Source organism: Dryobates pubescens, chromosome 1, assembly GCF_014839835.1.
Source record: "Dryobates pubescens isolate bDryPub1 chromosome 1, bDryPub1.pri, whole genome shotgun sequence".
NCBI lineage: Eukaryota > Metazoa > Chordata > Aves > Piciformes > Picidae > Dryobates > Dryobates pubescens.
The window spans coordinates 41,686,866-41,702,045 of NC_071612.1; the positions used below are offsets into that span (position 1 = coordinate 41,686,866).

The 15,180-nt window shown below is 40.3% G+C and overlaps 1 protein-coding gene across 1 annotated transcript; it reads left to right on the plus strand.

Annotated features, from left to right (window-relative positions):
* Positions 1 to 550: 550 nt before the first annotated feature.
* Positions 551 to 13,841, plus strand: RRH (retinal pigment epithelium-derived rhodopsin homolog). The gene is made up of 7 exons (XM_009904862.2): positions 551 to 751; positions 6,287 to 6,477; positions 8,115 to 8,214; positions 9,347 to 9,500; positions 9,864 to 10,032; positions 12,610 to 12,788; positions 13,676 to 13,841. Exons 1-7 carry the CDS (start codon positions 646 to 648, stop codon positions 13,779 to 13,781), a joined length of 1,005 nt encoding a protein of 334 aa, XP_009903164.1. The 5' UTR covers positions 551 to 645; the 3' UTR covers positions 13,782 to 13,841.
* The last annotated feature ends 1,339 nt before the right edge of the window (positions 13,842 to 15,180 follow it).

Below are 15,180 nucleotides of genomic sequence, written 5' to 3' on the forward strand. Positions count from 1 at the left end.
GGTAAAGAACTTGTTCTAAAATATACTGGATTATGTTTTTCTTGTGTCTGTGTCAATCTGAGAGTTTATATCAGACTAAGAATCTTGAAGAAGCAGGTCTTTAAGGACTTAAAAGGGTGGACTTCAGAGTAAGCCTCTCCTTTTTAAAGAAACTGACATTTGTGTCTTTAGGTCGTGCTGTAGTTTTGTGCATTTGCTGTGATGATGGGAATTAATTTAAAGCCGGGCTGATGGCCAGCTGACCTGAGCCAACTTTTGTTGAGGTTTCTGAAACATTGCACAAGAGGTTTGAAGAGAAAAGTTTGGGGGCATGTGACAGTTAATCTCTTTAGCAGTAAGAATGGAGTTTAAGAACACTGTTGAAAATGTGCTGGGTTCTGTGCTGCTCTTTGTTTTAATGAATAATGTCCTGCACAGATTGGGAGTGTAAACTCCTTTGCACTTTAGTCCAATTAAATCACGCTTGGAGGCTGCCAATGGTGGTGGTGGTGGGAACTCCCCCTTAGTTTCTCCCCCCCCTTTTTTTTTTAATTGTCCAGTGAGTCTGTTGAATAATGAAAGAATTTGCCTGACAAGGATTTTGTAGTGTTCCACCACCTTGATGAATTATTGCAGAGGACAGAGGAACGCTCTCTTTTGTCCAAAATGCATTGGAACAATTCAGCCAATTCCTCAGAAAGTGACAGCGAAGCTCATTCAGCCTTTACACAGACTGAGCACAACATAGTTGCAGCTTACTTAATAACAGCAGGTATGGGCATGGGTGGGTTGTTGCTTAACTTTTTAAGATGGATCTGCAGATCTGGATGCTCGTGTTTGTATGGTAACAGCAAGGGTATTTCCTTTTGCCTTGCACAAACGTCTGATGGCTTTTCCTCGCAGTTTTACTGACGAGCCAGCAATTGGCAGGCTGGGTGCAGCGTGCAGATACATCTGAGTGTTCCGCTTTATCTTTGAAAGCGGTGTTGTGTCTTGAAAAGTACATTTTGTTGACAGGCAGCTATAGAGGAGGCCGAGAATTCATTTCTGCCAGCTTGCAGAAGTGATAAAAATAGGGCATAGCTGTCACATCTCGCATTTTTCTGTGATGTGCTCGACGCTATCTTGAGACTTCTCCTGGGCCACATGTTTGTAGTAATATATGTGTAGTCTGAGCATGCGAGAGGGTGTCTGCTGGGGGCTGTAATGGGAAGGGTTGGAATGTGACTTAGAGGGAGGGAGCTGGTTGTTAATCAGAGAAGAGCAGACTCCAGTTGCAGCTGTATTTTTCACAGATGACACGTTAGAAGCAGCATGCTGGAAGGCTTGACATCGTGTTCGTTCTCCGTGTCTGCACTGACCTTTGGTTTAACTTGAAGCATTATGGAATTATTATTATTTTTCTTCCCCTCCTCAAAAACTTTCTCATTATTATAACCACGACAGCTTCAGTAATGTTTTCTTGCAGCACTGAGTTCTACAGCAATGAAATATCAACCTGAAACCTACTGGGTTTGCAACTAGACCTTTAATACCTTCATTATGGAAAACTAAAGCTGTTGATAAATATTTTATCTGGGGACTGTACCATACATTTTCTATGATATAATTGGCCTTTAAAACACTTTGAAATATTAATGTACTTTAGCTTTATATGCAACAGTATTGCTGATGGTCACATTTTATTTAACATATCTGTTTGAAGTGGTGAGTATCAAATTGCTGTTCTGGCACAAAGGCTATTTTTGAATGCAAAACTCAGCTGCATGTATCAGTAGTCTTGTTAAGAAGCTGTGGAGATGGGTGATGGTCAAGTAGAAGCCTAGATACATTCTGCAGTACTTCCACACTATTTGGAGGTAACTGGATCCATTAGGTGCTGCAGATATGTGGGACAGTTGTTATTATATTAATTAAACTTGATTACATTGTCTGTGACAAGGTGTTTGTTTTTCAGAAAATGTGACCATTTGCTGTTAGGGACCAAAGCTATCCTAGGTGATCAATGGCTTTATCCAGGACCAATACAGCTGTTTCTTAATGTGACAGTTTTAGGCTGTGCCTTTAAGAAAAGACAGCTACAGAATTCTCTAGTTGGATTACTTTGTGGGATTTTTCTTTCTTTTTTTTTTTTTTTTCCTTACTACAATTGGGAGAGTGCAGTGAAGCTTTTACCTGTAGCTTGCATTTTGCTTTCTTGATGAGACGAGGAGCATTTTTGACGGTAAGGACTATGACATCTTTGAAAGTGTGATTGGTTGCTTTGCAAGTGCCTTACTACAGCAAATCTCACATCTGGAAAATTTTAGCTGTGCTAATAAGCAGATGTCTGAGAGTACGAATAAAGTACAAAGAGGGAGTGTTCATCAGTCAACATAAAGTTTAAAAAGGAGCAACCTTTTGAGTGCTTCTTTCTTTTGCAGATAATTGTTTTATTTTCTGAGAAGGAAGTAATTAAGTATTGCACTCTCCAGTGGTCAGTGTAGTCATTTTGGTGATGACAACAGGGATACTTAGGCTGCAAGAAGCCCTACTGCCTCATGGACATCCTTCAGCTTATAATGATGAAACGCTCTGTAGTAATGTCAAAATGCTAACTGAAACTGAATGCTAAATTCCATGACCTTCACTGTCTTGATGCTGCTACACATGTGTATTGCTTAACTATGTTAGGGTTTGTATTTGCGTTTGGTCTACCTTCAATTTTCATTGCTTTCCTGGAAAAATCTGCTCTTGATCATAGAATCGTTAGAGTTGGAAGGGACCTCAAGGATTATCTAGTTCCAACCCCATGCCATAGGTAGGGACCCCTCACACTAGATCAGGTTGCTCAGAGCCCAGAGATCAGGTTTCGAGGATTTTACATTCATCCTCACAAAACTAGAAGGTTTAAATATGGAAATATAGGAAGAGTTGTCTAAACCTGAGATGTTTCACAGGCCAAGCGGCGTCATCCATATGCTTGGTTGGTTGTTTGGGTTGTGGGTTGTTGTTTGTTTTTTTTTTTTTAAATCACATGAGCTCTTCCCAGATGATGATTTCAGGTTATTCTAAGTCTTGGCCTTGCTCTACCCACCCTGCCCTCTAGAAAATTGTAGAATCATTTATGTTGGAAAAGAACTCTAAGATCTTAGAGTCCAACTGCAAACATAACACTGCCAAGTCCACCAATAAATCATGTCCCTAAGTACCATATCTACATGTCTTTAAAATACCTCCAGGGATGGTGACTGCAGCTTCCCTGTGTGGCTTGTTCCAGTGCTTGACAACTCTTTGGTAAAGCAATTTTTCATATATCCTATCTAAACCCCCCGTGGTTCAACTTGAGGCCATTTCTTCTCCTCTTGTCCATTATTACGAGGGAGGAAAGACCAATGCCCACATGGCTCCAACCTCCTTTCACAGAGTTATAGAGAGCAAGAAGGTCTCACTCTCTTTTTCTCCAGGGTAAACAGTCCCAGTTTCTTCAGCTGCTCCTTACAAGACCTGTTTTCCAGACCCTTCACTAACTTTGGACCTGCTCCAGCACCTCAGTGACTGTTTTGTAGTGAGGGCCCCAAACCTGAACCCAGGACTCATGATGTGGCTTCACCAGTGTCCCCCTCATAGGGGAATAATCACTTCCCTATTCCTGCTGGTCACACTGTTCCTGATTCAGGTCAGAATGCTGGTGGCCTTCTTGGCCACTGGGGCACGTGCTGACTTGTCTTCAGGTGTCTGCATACCAACACCCCCAGGTCTTTCTCTGCTGGGCAGCTTTCCAGCCACTCTGCCCCAAGCTTGGAGTATTCCTGGGGTTGTCATAAGTGCACGACCTTGTTGAATGCATGCCTTGTTGAATCTCATTCAACTGAGCTTAGCTGGATCAATGGATCCAATCTGTCCAGGTACCTCTGCAGAGCTTCCTACCTTCAAGCAGATCAACATTCCTCCTAGCTTAGTGTCATCTGCAAATATACTGAGGGTGCCTCAATCCCCTTGTCCAGGTCATTGATGAAGATAGTAGAGACCAGGCACCAGCACTGACCCCTTGGGGAACATCACTTGTGACTGTCCATCAGCTGGATTTATCTTCATTCAGCACCACTCTCTGGCTACTGATTTATGTAACTGGAATGGAGAAGCTTCATTTAAAAGCTGAAGAATTGCCTGTTTCATTAAGTGTCATCTTTGTTATATATGTCTGTTATTATGATTCCACTGCTTTTCCTTCTGTCCCTTTTCATGTCAGTTGTGGTATTACTCTTGCTGAGTGTGGTGGTTCAGGTGGTATTCTGATGTGTATTTGAGCCTAGAAGTGTCTGCCTCAGCTTGATGCACTGGGGTGTGTGCTGATATTTATAAATCTATGGATCATGCCAGTAACAGAGTCCACAGGACTTCTCATGATTTGAAGGACTTTCCCTATTGACATCAGTTGTAGTCTTCAAAATTCAACTGTTGAACTGAAGTGCCCAGAGTCTTGCCTTCAGGGCTTCTAACCCTGCTTATTTGAGGTTATTATTTGAACTGAAGCATGTTCAGTCTGACTCTAAACTGATAAAGATTTTTAACTCTGTGCTGCAGCACTACCAGTGGCAGAGATGGAAGAGCATTGTATAAGACTGAAGAATCCTCCTTGCCCTTTCCAGAGAGGCGTGTCAGCAAAAGCTAAGCCGCGTGTGTCAGGCTTTTGCTGGAGCCAGTAGAGGAGCAGAAATCCCATCAGTGAAGGTGATGGATTGCTAGGGGACCAGAGCAGGATGGGCAGTGGCTGTGAAAGAAGATGGATCTGCTTTTGGAAAACAGAACTGTGCCTCAGATCTGTGATGATGAAAGTGTTTTGATTCATACCTAGTTGATACTTTCTAAATTAAAAAAAGAAAAAAAAGAAAAACAAAGAAAAATTCTGAGGGGCATTTCTATGGATAATGTGCTGTTTGACCCAAACATTCCACTTTGTATTCTTCACTAAATTTTAAGGATATTCAGTGGCACTGGAACAGCTGGGCAGACTAGGGGAAATCTGTGAACAACTTGCAAATTTCTGTTATTATTTACAAGTTATTTTCTAATGGCTGTGTTTGCTTGAACATGTTGGAGTTCTTCACTTTACTGAATCTTTCTCTGCTGAGGTGCAAGGGGGAAGTTTTCAACTTCATTAGCTGTTTATTAATAGCTTGTATTAACAGTGGGTTAAGTTCAGAGGATGGGAGTTTGTTCTGGGAATCTCTGCAACAGGTTAGAGTCTGAAGAAAATAAAACCACAACAAAAAAGCAACCCTCTTTTGTGGGAGTGCCATGGAAAATCACTCCAAGAGCCATCCAGTAGGATTTGGTGAAGAGGAATACCAGTAGAAAAGGAGGAGCTGGAGGTTTTAATATAGGTCACTGGGACTTGAAAAACTTGCTGATGCACCTGAGCTGACTCTAATGCTTGCAAAGAACTAGGGCCTTGTGAGCAGAGAGGGAAATAAGGTCTGGCTGGGATAGTGGTACCAAAGTCAAAACTTCTTTATATCTTTTGTCCAAGACTGAATGTCTGAATGTACAGTGAGAACAGAAGATCTCAGGTGGTGTCATGGACCTTATGCTGAATCAGATGCATTATAATCACTGCCTTTTTTTTCTTTTCCTTTGGTATTTTTTTCTTTTGTTTTGTTTTTGTTGTGTTGTTTGTGTTTTCCTCCATGGAAGACAGCACTATACTTGGTGGCTTCAGGTTTTGAATTGTGATCCTAGATGCTTTTGAATTTCTGCTATGCTTGTTATTTCATCAGAAGTCCCGGGTTTGGCAAAACACTCCACATTTTGAGCCTTTCTGAACCCAAGTGAAAGTTGAAATCTAATTGAAAAAGCTTTTCTCTCCCTTTCAAGTGCCTGTCCTTGCTGCAAAATTGTGCTTGATTGAAAATAAAACTTTTTTAGAACTTAGATACTACAACAGGTTCCATTGGGAGGTTGTAGCCAGGTTGGGGCTGGTCTCTTCTCCCAGGCAACCTGTGACAGAACAAGGAGACACAGTCTCAGGCTGCACCAGGGGAAATTTAGGCAGGATGTTAGGAAGAAGTTCTTCACAGGAAAAGTGATTTGCCATTGGGATGGGCTAGAGGTGGTGGAGTCACCCTCACTGGAGGTGTTTAGAAAGAGACTGGATGGGGTGCTTGGTGCCATGGTTTAATTGATAGTGTTGGATGACAGGTTGGACTCAATGATCTCAAAGGTCTTTTCTGACCTGGTTAATTCTATTCTGTTCTGTTCTGTTCTGGCTGGTGTGTATCATCTGTAAAGCTTCCCTTTTTCTGTTTTTTTTTTTTTTTTTTTTCAGGAGTGATCAGCATTTTCAGCAACATTGTTGTGTTAGGCATCTTTGTTAAGTACAAAGAGCTTCGGACAGCAACCAATGCAATTATCATCAACTTGGCTTTTACTGACATTGGCGTTAGTGGCATTGGCTATCCCATGTCGGCTGCCTCGGACCTGCATGGAAGCTGGAAGTTTGGATATACTGGATGCCAGGTATTGCAGAGAAAATTTTAAGCACTTAAAAGCAAACTGAGAAATGAATAGTAGCCCTGCATGGTATTGACTCTTTTAAGAAATAAGGTGAAGATGCACAATTTTTGTCTAGACCCAAAGCTGATGTTTTGTAACATCAACAATTTCTGGATATAGGATTTTGTATAAGTTCAGTTCCAAACTTCTCCTCTAAAAACACTGAAGTGCAACCTTATATTTATCAGTGAGAGTTTAAAAAATATCTCTAAGAATGCCTAGGAAATGAAATCCTTAAATAAACGAGGTTATAGTAGGACATGCATATTTGATGACTTATTTGGTAGTTAAAATACTTGGGATGTGGCTACGGTTTTGATGATAAGCTTGACAGACCTTAATGAGTTCTGTTTAGTCAATGTGTCTTATTTTGGATGGAGCTATTAGGATATCTGAAATAAAGTCCTGCAAGGCTGATGGTCTCCATTTAAAGATTTAAGCTGGGTTTGTTAGCTGTCTTTTATTTTTTCAGTCAGCCTGGTATTAAAAATAAAAAATTAAACTTCTGTAGCTGAAAGATGATTCCTTTTGCTTGGTGTGTACCATGATTTAAGTCTACTTATTAGTAAGACTGTTGGGCTTAAATGCCCAGAAAATGAGTAGCAATATGAAGATGCATGCTAAAAATGTGACTCAAGGGAAATATTGGCCACACATTTTGGACCTTCATTGGCTAGACAATCTGACATCACTTGCCTGAGTACACAATTACTTCAAGCTCAAAATTCAGCCACTGTTTGATAGGAAGGCCTCCCTTTTAGCATCTTTAGATCTAGACTGACTTGTATTGGGTTGAAGATTTGAAATGTCACCACCAGTGCTTTGGGAGTTAAGGTCTCTTGAAGCACAATTCACATCAATCCGAATTAGATGAATCCTTGTCAACTGAGATGGCTGAATACTGTATGGTTCTATTATAGCCACTGGTGGCATGCAGTCTGGCACAGATCTCTGTATTTCTGGAGTGCCAGTGGTAATGCAGCTCTCCCAGTCATCTGTCCTTCCTGGCCAGGCTGCTCATGAGATGACTGGGCAGATGCACTTGGGCATGTTGGGATTGCAGCATGGATTGCAGCACGCGTTACTCTGTGCAGTAGATCTGACGTGTGAGAACGGGAGCTGCTGGGCAAAATCGGTGTGCCTTATCCTCTGTTGTATTTGTACAACAGAGGAAAGAATGGCAATTTGGGACCTCAGGTTTGCTAAACCCATAGCTTTTTGAATGAATCAAACATTCTTCAGGTTTGTTTAACTTATATTGAGAACATGAATTGAACCTCCTTAACCCCCCCCGCCCCAACTCTTGATCTTTGAATCTCAACATTTATTTGCTGAATTATGATGTTTGTTTTCTTTTCAGATGACTGTCTTTAGATTTCTGATGTGCACACAAGCAGGTTGATTTTGAAATGTTTCATTTTAAATGAGCCAGCTCCAAATTGTTGGCACTGCATTAATTCTTTTCACACCTTGCTTATGGAAGAGAACTTTGGCTGAATGTGATGTGTCATAGTGCCTTTGATTGAGTCTATTAACTTGTGCTTACACCTTTGAAAGATTTCTCAGAAAGGGTTTTGCTTGCTTGTTTGTTTGAATTTCAGATATATGCTGCCTTAAATATCTTTTTTGGGATGGCCAGTATTGGTTTGCTCACTGTGGTTGCAATTGACCGTTACCTGATGATCTGCAGGCCTGATATAGGTATGGTATCTACAGTCAGATATTGTTCACTGTTTGACTTCTATGAAATAGGAGTCTAATTGTATTGTTTCCTCATGACAACAATTGTATTGTTTCCTCAGTGTTGGGCATGATCTGAATTTAGGGCACAATCCTGAAGTACTTCATAAGTACTTCCATGCCAACTAGATAAGTAAGTTATCCAGCTGGCGTGAATGGTGCTGTTTGTGAAAATGAAAATGTCACAATTAGGCTGTTTTTCTGTTTGCAAATTCTATTTTCATGGCTTTTTTCAGCCTTTAGAGGGCCACATCCATATATAGAAGCACATGACAAGCCTCTAGCTGTGGGAGGTTTTGACCTCTGTCTAGAGACTCTGTCTTGAGTGTTAATGCTGTACAGGATGTTTTTCTCTCCTTCTCCTCTCTGTCACAGCTGTAATGTAGTAGCGGATCCCACCCCTGCAATTGCACATGGATATCCTTGAAGGCACTGTTGTACACTAAGCTTTTACAGTGAGGTTAGCATCAGGCACTGCCTTTATCATAGAATGATAGAAAGACTTGAGTTGTAGAGGACCTTTAAAGAACATCTAGTTCTAAGCCCACACCTCCCACCAGACCAGGTTGCTCAAAGGCTCATTCAGCCTGGTCTTAAACAATCCCAGTGATAAGGCATCCACAGCTCCTCTGGGAAACCTATTCCAGTGTCTCACTACACTCATAGTAAAAACTTCTTCCTAATGTCTAATCTAAATCTACCCTGCTGTAGTTTAAAACCATGACCCCTTGTCCTAGTGTGACATGCCCTTACAAAAAGTACTTCTCCAGCTCTCCTGTAGGCCCCTTCAGACACTGGAAAGCTGCTATAAAGATTTCCCTGGAGCCTTCTCAAAGTTGGAATGGGTGATGGCTTTTAAATGGTGTTAAAGGCTGGAAAACTTGTGATGTCTTTTAGCAGTATGAAACAGCTATGTTGTGGTGGTGGGGGAAGGGAGAGGTGGGGGTATAAGCCTTTGAAAGGATCATTACCCTGGTGTGTGCTTGCTGGAAGCCACTTGTTCAACACTGGAAAGAGGCAAAAGATGACAAGTTGAATACTGGACAAAAGCAAAAGATGACAATGGTTTGTGATTGTCTGTGCTTGGCCACAGGAAGAAGAATGACTACCCGTAGCTATACTGCTCTGATCCTTGCTGCTTGGATAAATGCAGTCTTTTGGGCTTCCATGCCTACCATAGGCTGGGCTAGCTACGCTCCCGATCCAACTGGAGCAACTTGCACAGTAAATTGGAGGAAAAATGATGTGTAAGATTCTCCTTCATCCTTTCTCTTAAATTTTGCTGTCTCCTTGAAGGCTAAAAGTGTTTAATTTACCACTGCATAAGCACAACTTGCTCTTTCTGAAGTATGAAGCATGATTGATAACAATTATTTTAAAGCAATGGAAATAATGCAGAGAAAAGGAAATGTAAGAAAAATAGGAGTTGAGCCGTGCTTGAAAACTGCAAGACTTGTAGTTGCTGATGAGACAATTAAAGCTCAAGAAAATTTCCTTTGTTCTTTAAAAGATTGTTTCAAACTGTCATAATCAAAACATCAAATGATTTAGTTAACTTTCCCTGGATGGCTATTTGTAAGTTACTGTGTTTTGTTTTTCTGTCTTATCAGGTCCTTTGTTTCCTACACAATGAGTGTAATTGCTGTTAATTTTGTTGTACCTTTAACAGTCATGTTTTACTGTTATTACAATGTTTCCCGGACAATGAAACAATATGCCAGCAGTAACTGCCTGGAGAGCATCAACATAGATTGGTCTGACCAAGTAGATGTGACAAAGGTATGGTAAATGAAGACCTTTTTTGTTTTAAGCATGTTCTTTCATGTTCCTGGAGAAGAGGAGGCTCAGGGGAGACCTTATTGCCTTCTACAACTACCTGAAAGGAGGTTGTAGCCAGGTGGGGGTTGGTCTCTTCTCCCAGGCATGCTGTGACAGAATAAGAGGACACAGTCCCACGCTGCACCAGGGCAGATTTAGGCTGGATGTTAGGAAGATATTTTTCACAGAAAGACTGATTGGCCATTAGAATGTGCTGCCCAGGGAGGCGGTGGAGTCACCATCTCTGGAAGTGCTTAAAAAGAGACTGGATGAGGCACTTAGTGCCACAGTTTAATTGATGAGATGGTGTTGGGTGATAGTTGGACTCGATATTGAAGGTCTTTTCCAACCTGGTTAATTCTGTATTCTGTGAAGGCCTGGGGGCAAAGGAACAGTGTATTTCTGTTTCCTACTTTACTCCTTTTTTCCTTTCGTACTAAATATTAAGTGAAATTTATCCTTGGTGAAAAGTTTTGGCTTGACTTACACCACCAGATTCTTTACTTTTGGCTTAACATTTTTTCCAGATGAGTAGCTACTTTGAAGGTTGGGAGCAATGTGAATTTTCCTTGTCTCTGCCCTCTGTCATTACATAGAAAGGTATTTCAGAGGTGTCCTAGGAGGACTTTGTGTCCACACAGTCTTTGGACCTTCTGCTATGTCCAGTGGGGTATCTGGTCTGAAGTGGATTGACCAACAGGATTGAATTTGTGGCCTAGAAATAACAGGACATTTCCAAGTACCCAAGCTTTTCAGTCTGTTGACCTTATCTCTTTCTTATTTAAATAGCATCAACTCTGAGTTATGGCATAAAATGAGATCCTGCCTGGAAGGTCAACTCAGAGATTCACAGATTGCACTGGGTTGGAAAGGATCCTCAAAGGTCATCTTGTCCAACCTATCTGCAGTAAGCAGGGACACCTCCAATTAGATCAGGGTGCCCAGGGCCACATCAAATCTAATCTTGAATGTCTTCAGGGACAGGGCTTCAACCACATCCCTGGGCAAGTTCTTTCTTAGAGTGTGTAAAAGTCTTTGAGAAAGCTTGATGTTCTCTAGCTCCTTTGATTTTGTGTAAAGATATGATTTATGGCTGGGCATCATGAAAATATGAGAGAGAATTGGAAGAAGATCATGTCCTTGCTTTTGAATTGCTTATCAATGCAAATTTAATATTCCTTGGAAGACTTTCTTATTGCTAAAATCTGGAAAATGGTATTTTTAAACTCAAAAATAATAATTTGAGCATTTTGTGCTTATGAAGAACTTTCAGAATGTTTGAAGCTAAGGATGCAGTTATAAATGATATGTACGTTTATATTTATATGTATATAAAAGATTTTCTTCGTATTTCTGAAGAAAAGAGAATTTGTGAAGTTCCCCCCCTGTTTTACAGTTGAAAACATAGATATTCATTTTTTAGAAAGGAAAAGCAAAAGATTGAGGTTTTGGAGTTAAGTAGTAGCCTTCTTTAGAACTGGATTGCTCACTTTTCTAAACATTAATATCTTCTAATCTTAATACACACCAAACTTGTAAATGAAAGGGTTCTTTCTTTATGTTGTCACCAGTAGGTATTGCCTTTATAGCTGAGGAGGAATCGTCCCTGGAGAAAGTCACTGCTTGTTCGTTGATCATGCCGTCGAAATGCTCACACAAAGCAGACATTTGCTTCTTGTTTCTTGTGTTGTTTGTTGCCAATAAAACTGAATAAGGGGATAGGTAAACAATGCTAAGGAACACTGTTTGTACAAAGAGCCCTGAAGTTTCGTTTGGTTTCCTAGAGATTTGTTGTCTTGATTGATTTGAGATTTCTATTTCAATTTCCATTCCCCATTCACGGCCCTGACAAAAGCCAGGACTGCTTCCTCTCCTACCTTCCCACTACAGGCAGTTTGTCACTGTTCACTTCTAGCTGTGATGTGATGTGTTCTGCCATGTGAGTCCTAACATGCTCAGGTTGACAAGCAAGCAGAGAAGATGTAACTGTGCAAATATCACCTCAGTATGACTCTCATGCTTCATTAAACCACTGGGTTCCTTAAATGTATGGACTGAGCCTTTGTGTCCTACAGCATTTCCTTTGTTTCTATGTACTGTAGTTAAACCTTATGAAACATTTGTATTAGAAGCATTATTCAACATTTGGCTTAGATTTTTCTCTCTGTTTGTATTTATTGTTTGTAATAGCATCCCAGAGTGACCTATTGTGGTGGTCATAATTCATGTCTGAAGCCCTCCCTGACCATTTAAACTTCTGATGGACAGATTTAACATAATGAGTAGTGCCATTTGTGAAGGAAGACTGTACATAATGGATAACATCATGCCAAAATATATATGGCAGTGTAGATGTGCTATTAAATCCCCCAAACAACACTTCATTATAACCTGCCAAAATTTGTCAGATCTGCTTGGTTACATGCTGTTATTTAATTCTAGGTAGCTCTATTTTCACACTTGTGCTTTGGAAGTTAGGTTCTAGGGTCTGCATCTTCAGGTAATGCTGCTTATGTGTTTGTTCCTCTTGTTTTACAGATGTCTGTTGTGATGATTTTAATGTTCTTGGTGGCATGGTCTCCATATTCTATTGTGTGTTTATGGTCATCCTTTGGAGACCCAAAGAAAATTTCTCCTGCAATGGCCATCATAGCTCCTCTATTTGCAAAATCTTCCACTTTCTATAATCCCTGCATTTATGTTGTTGCAAACAAAAAGTAAGTGTTCCTAATTTGGTACCAGTCTACTTCATGATTTGAGCATATAATTAACTATAGAAATACCAGCTATAAAATATGACAAGCTCAGTAGTGGAGAGATCATAGAGTAAGCTACAATTGGTTAACCAAGGAAGACCTTTTGGACAGCAAAGTCTAAAAGACATTAGTTTGGTCACAATCGGAGCACACTGAATTGATAAATATCTCTGAGAACACATTCATGTAGCTTTCATAAGACAGTAAAGCAGCTTTTGTAAAGCACTTTTGGTTTCTCAGAGGGACTCGTTACATGTTTTGGGTTGCAAGCAGTAGATTGATTTTAGTAACTCTGGCCAAAATGAGTGGCAGATTACTGACCTGTGTCTCTGAAATTTCCTTGCTGGATTTGGGCCATGTCATATTCTGCCTCATTAAGATGAACTAACTCTCTAACAAACTAAATGAAGCCTATTCCTCAGTTTTAAGTAACTGTATCAAATGCTCTAGCCAAGCCAATGCCTCTAACTGAGATCTGATTTTTGCAGAGGCATAGTGCCTTTTGGTGCTACCAACCTAGGAGCAGAGTCTGAGGCAATGGCAAACTGTCTGGTTTTCCCCCATTCTGTAAGTTCATCTTTGTCATGGCTGTACCACATCCTGGGATAACCAAAAGCTGTTGTGACCCCTCTTGCAGAAGAAGCACTGAGCTTAACTTGAGTTATTGCTGTACATAGAAGCGAAAAAGAATGTGGTCCTTTTGAATTCCAAATGCTCTATTTTTTTATTTAGTAAGTTTTACTAAAATTGAAAACTGTTGTAATACTTAAGGGCTACTTACTTGGTTTTCCTTTTGATTTGGATCTCCAGCTCACAATCTTTCTGCTTTCTTTTCTTGTCCCTTGCAGGTTTCGGAGGGCAATCCTGGCCATGGTGCGATGTCAGACAAGACAAGAGATAACTATAAACAACGCATTGCCCATGAGTGTGTCTCAAAGTGCATTGACATCCTAGAACTCATGTCATTTGCCTGCATAAGTTACCTAGAAAGGAGGGAATTCTTGGTTAAAGTATATTAGTCTTTTGGAAGATCACAGAATCAGAATTATTTTGGTTGGAAAAGACCTCTAAGTGTATTCGGTCCAACCATTGACCTAGCGCCACTGTGGCCATTAATCCATGTCCCAAAGTGCCATGTCCATGTGTTTTTGAACACCTCTGGGGATGGTGACTCCACCACCTCTCTGGAAAGCCTGTTCCAGTACCTTACCATGAGTATTTTGGAATAATAACCTGCCCCAACCAGCCAGCTGGCTTTTCTTAATCACAATAATCTTTTTAGACAGGTTAAGAAGACAAAAAGACAAAACCTACTAAGGCTTTATTTTTTGAAAGTGATATTTATTGGTCCAGTATGTCTATGCCAAATGAAAATGTTGAGTAGAGTGACCACTGTCACTCCCACAGGACTGGAAAAAGTGATATAGGGGCAGGGAGAAACTGAAGCAAGAAGTGCTTAGGTTTGGTAACACAGATTTTACACCTGAAATTCCTTTCATGAATTACTTTCCCTCAGCTTCCCTTGAAAGTTTTCCAGACTTGAAATATTCTAGATTTCCCCTGTGTGAATATGTTTCTATACCAAATGCCCAGGCTGTTATGCTTTGCAGAGTTCTGTTGCCATGAATATGTTATCAAAATATCTAGCTGAACCCTATAGAACCTGTTACCAGCTTTCAGGATTTTGAAGGAGTTTCAGGGTATCTTAAAAGTTTTGGCTGACATAACCAAATGAATTTGGAGGAAAGACAGCTTTTCTTTTATCAGTAGTAAATTTCTAGTGCTTGTGACTGCATAGCAAATCCTGAAAATGAGACAAAATGCGCCCAAAAGCTTGACACTTGGGAGTCACAGAAACCTGTGTAAATACCTAGGGTCATTTGTTATAATTTCTGAACCAGTCTCACAGTTTTGTAGATCTGTTCTTTTAACTTTTTACCAGTACCTTTGGTGGTGTGAGCAATGGATTTATTCAGGATGGAAAAGATGACTGTATATAGATCTATTTATGAGTGGTAGCATCTCAGATCTTGAGGATAAATATCTTCTATTATTGTGTGTGCATTCATCCCAAGTTTGGCTTTGCAGTGTGTAACTTATTTAAAACACATGTGAGTAGTTTTGGTAAAAGCTTGGTTTTGCAAGATTTTTTTCTTTTTTTTTAAACTCTGGTATCTAGGCTTCCTCTTAATTTGTAATTTTTAGTTTTAAAGCAACTACCATGCAATATTTTTGTGCTGTACTAGATTTCCTTCAGGAACCTTGAAACACTTTATGGACAATAACTAATGCATTGCCCTTTAGAGGCAGCAAAGAGATGTTTAATTACATGCTAACCCTGCAAGCTACATAT

What these genes read in the sequence shown, in the direction of transcription:
- RRH (XM_009904862.2), top strand. Translation starts at nt 646, where the DNA reads ATGCATTGGAACAATTCAGCCAATTCCTCAGAAAGTGACAGCGAAGCT. An exon ending in AGCTTACTTAATAACAGCAG is followed by an intron (nt 752 to 6,286) that starts GTATGGGCATGG and finishes TTTTTTTTTCAG; the next exon opens with GAGTGATCAGCATTTTCAGC. An exon ending in TATGTTGTTGCAAACAAAAA is followed by an intron (nt 12,789 to 13,675) that starts GTAAGTGTTCCT and finishes TGTCCCTTGCAG; the next exon opens with GTTTCGGAGGGCAATCCTGG.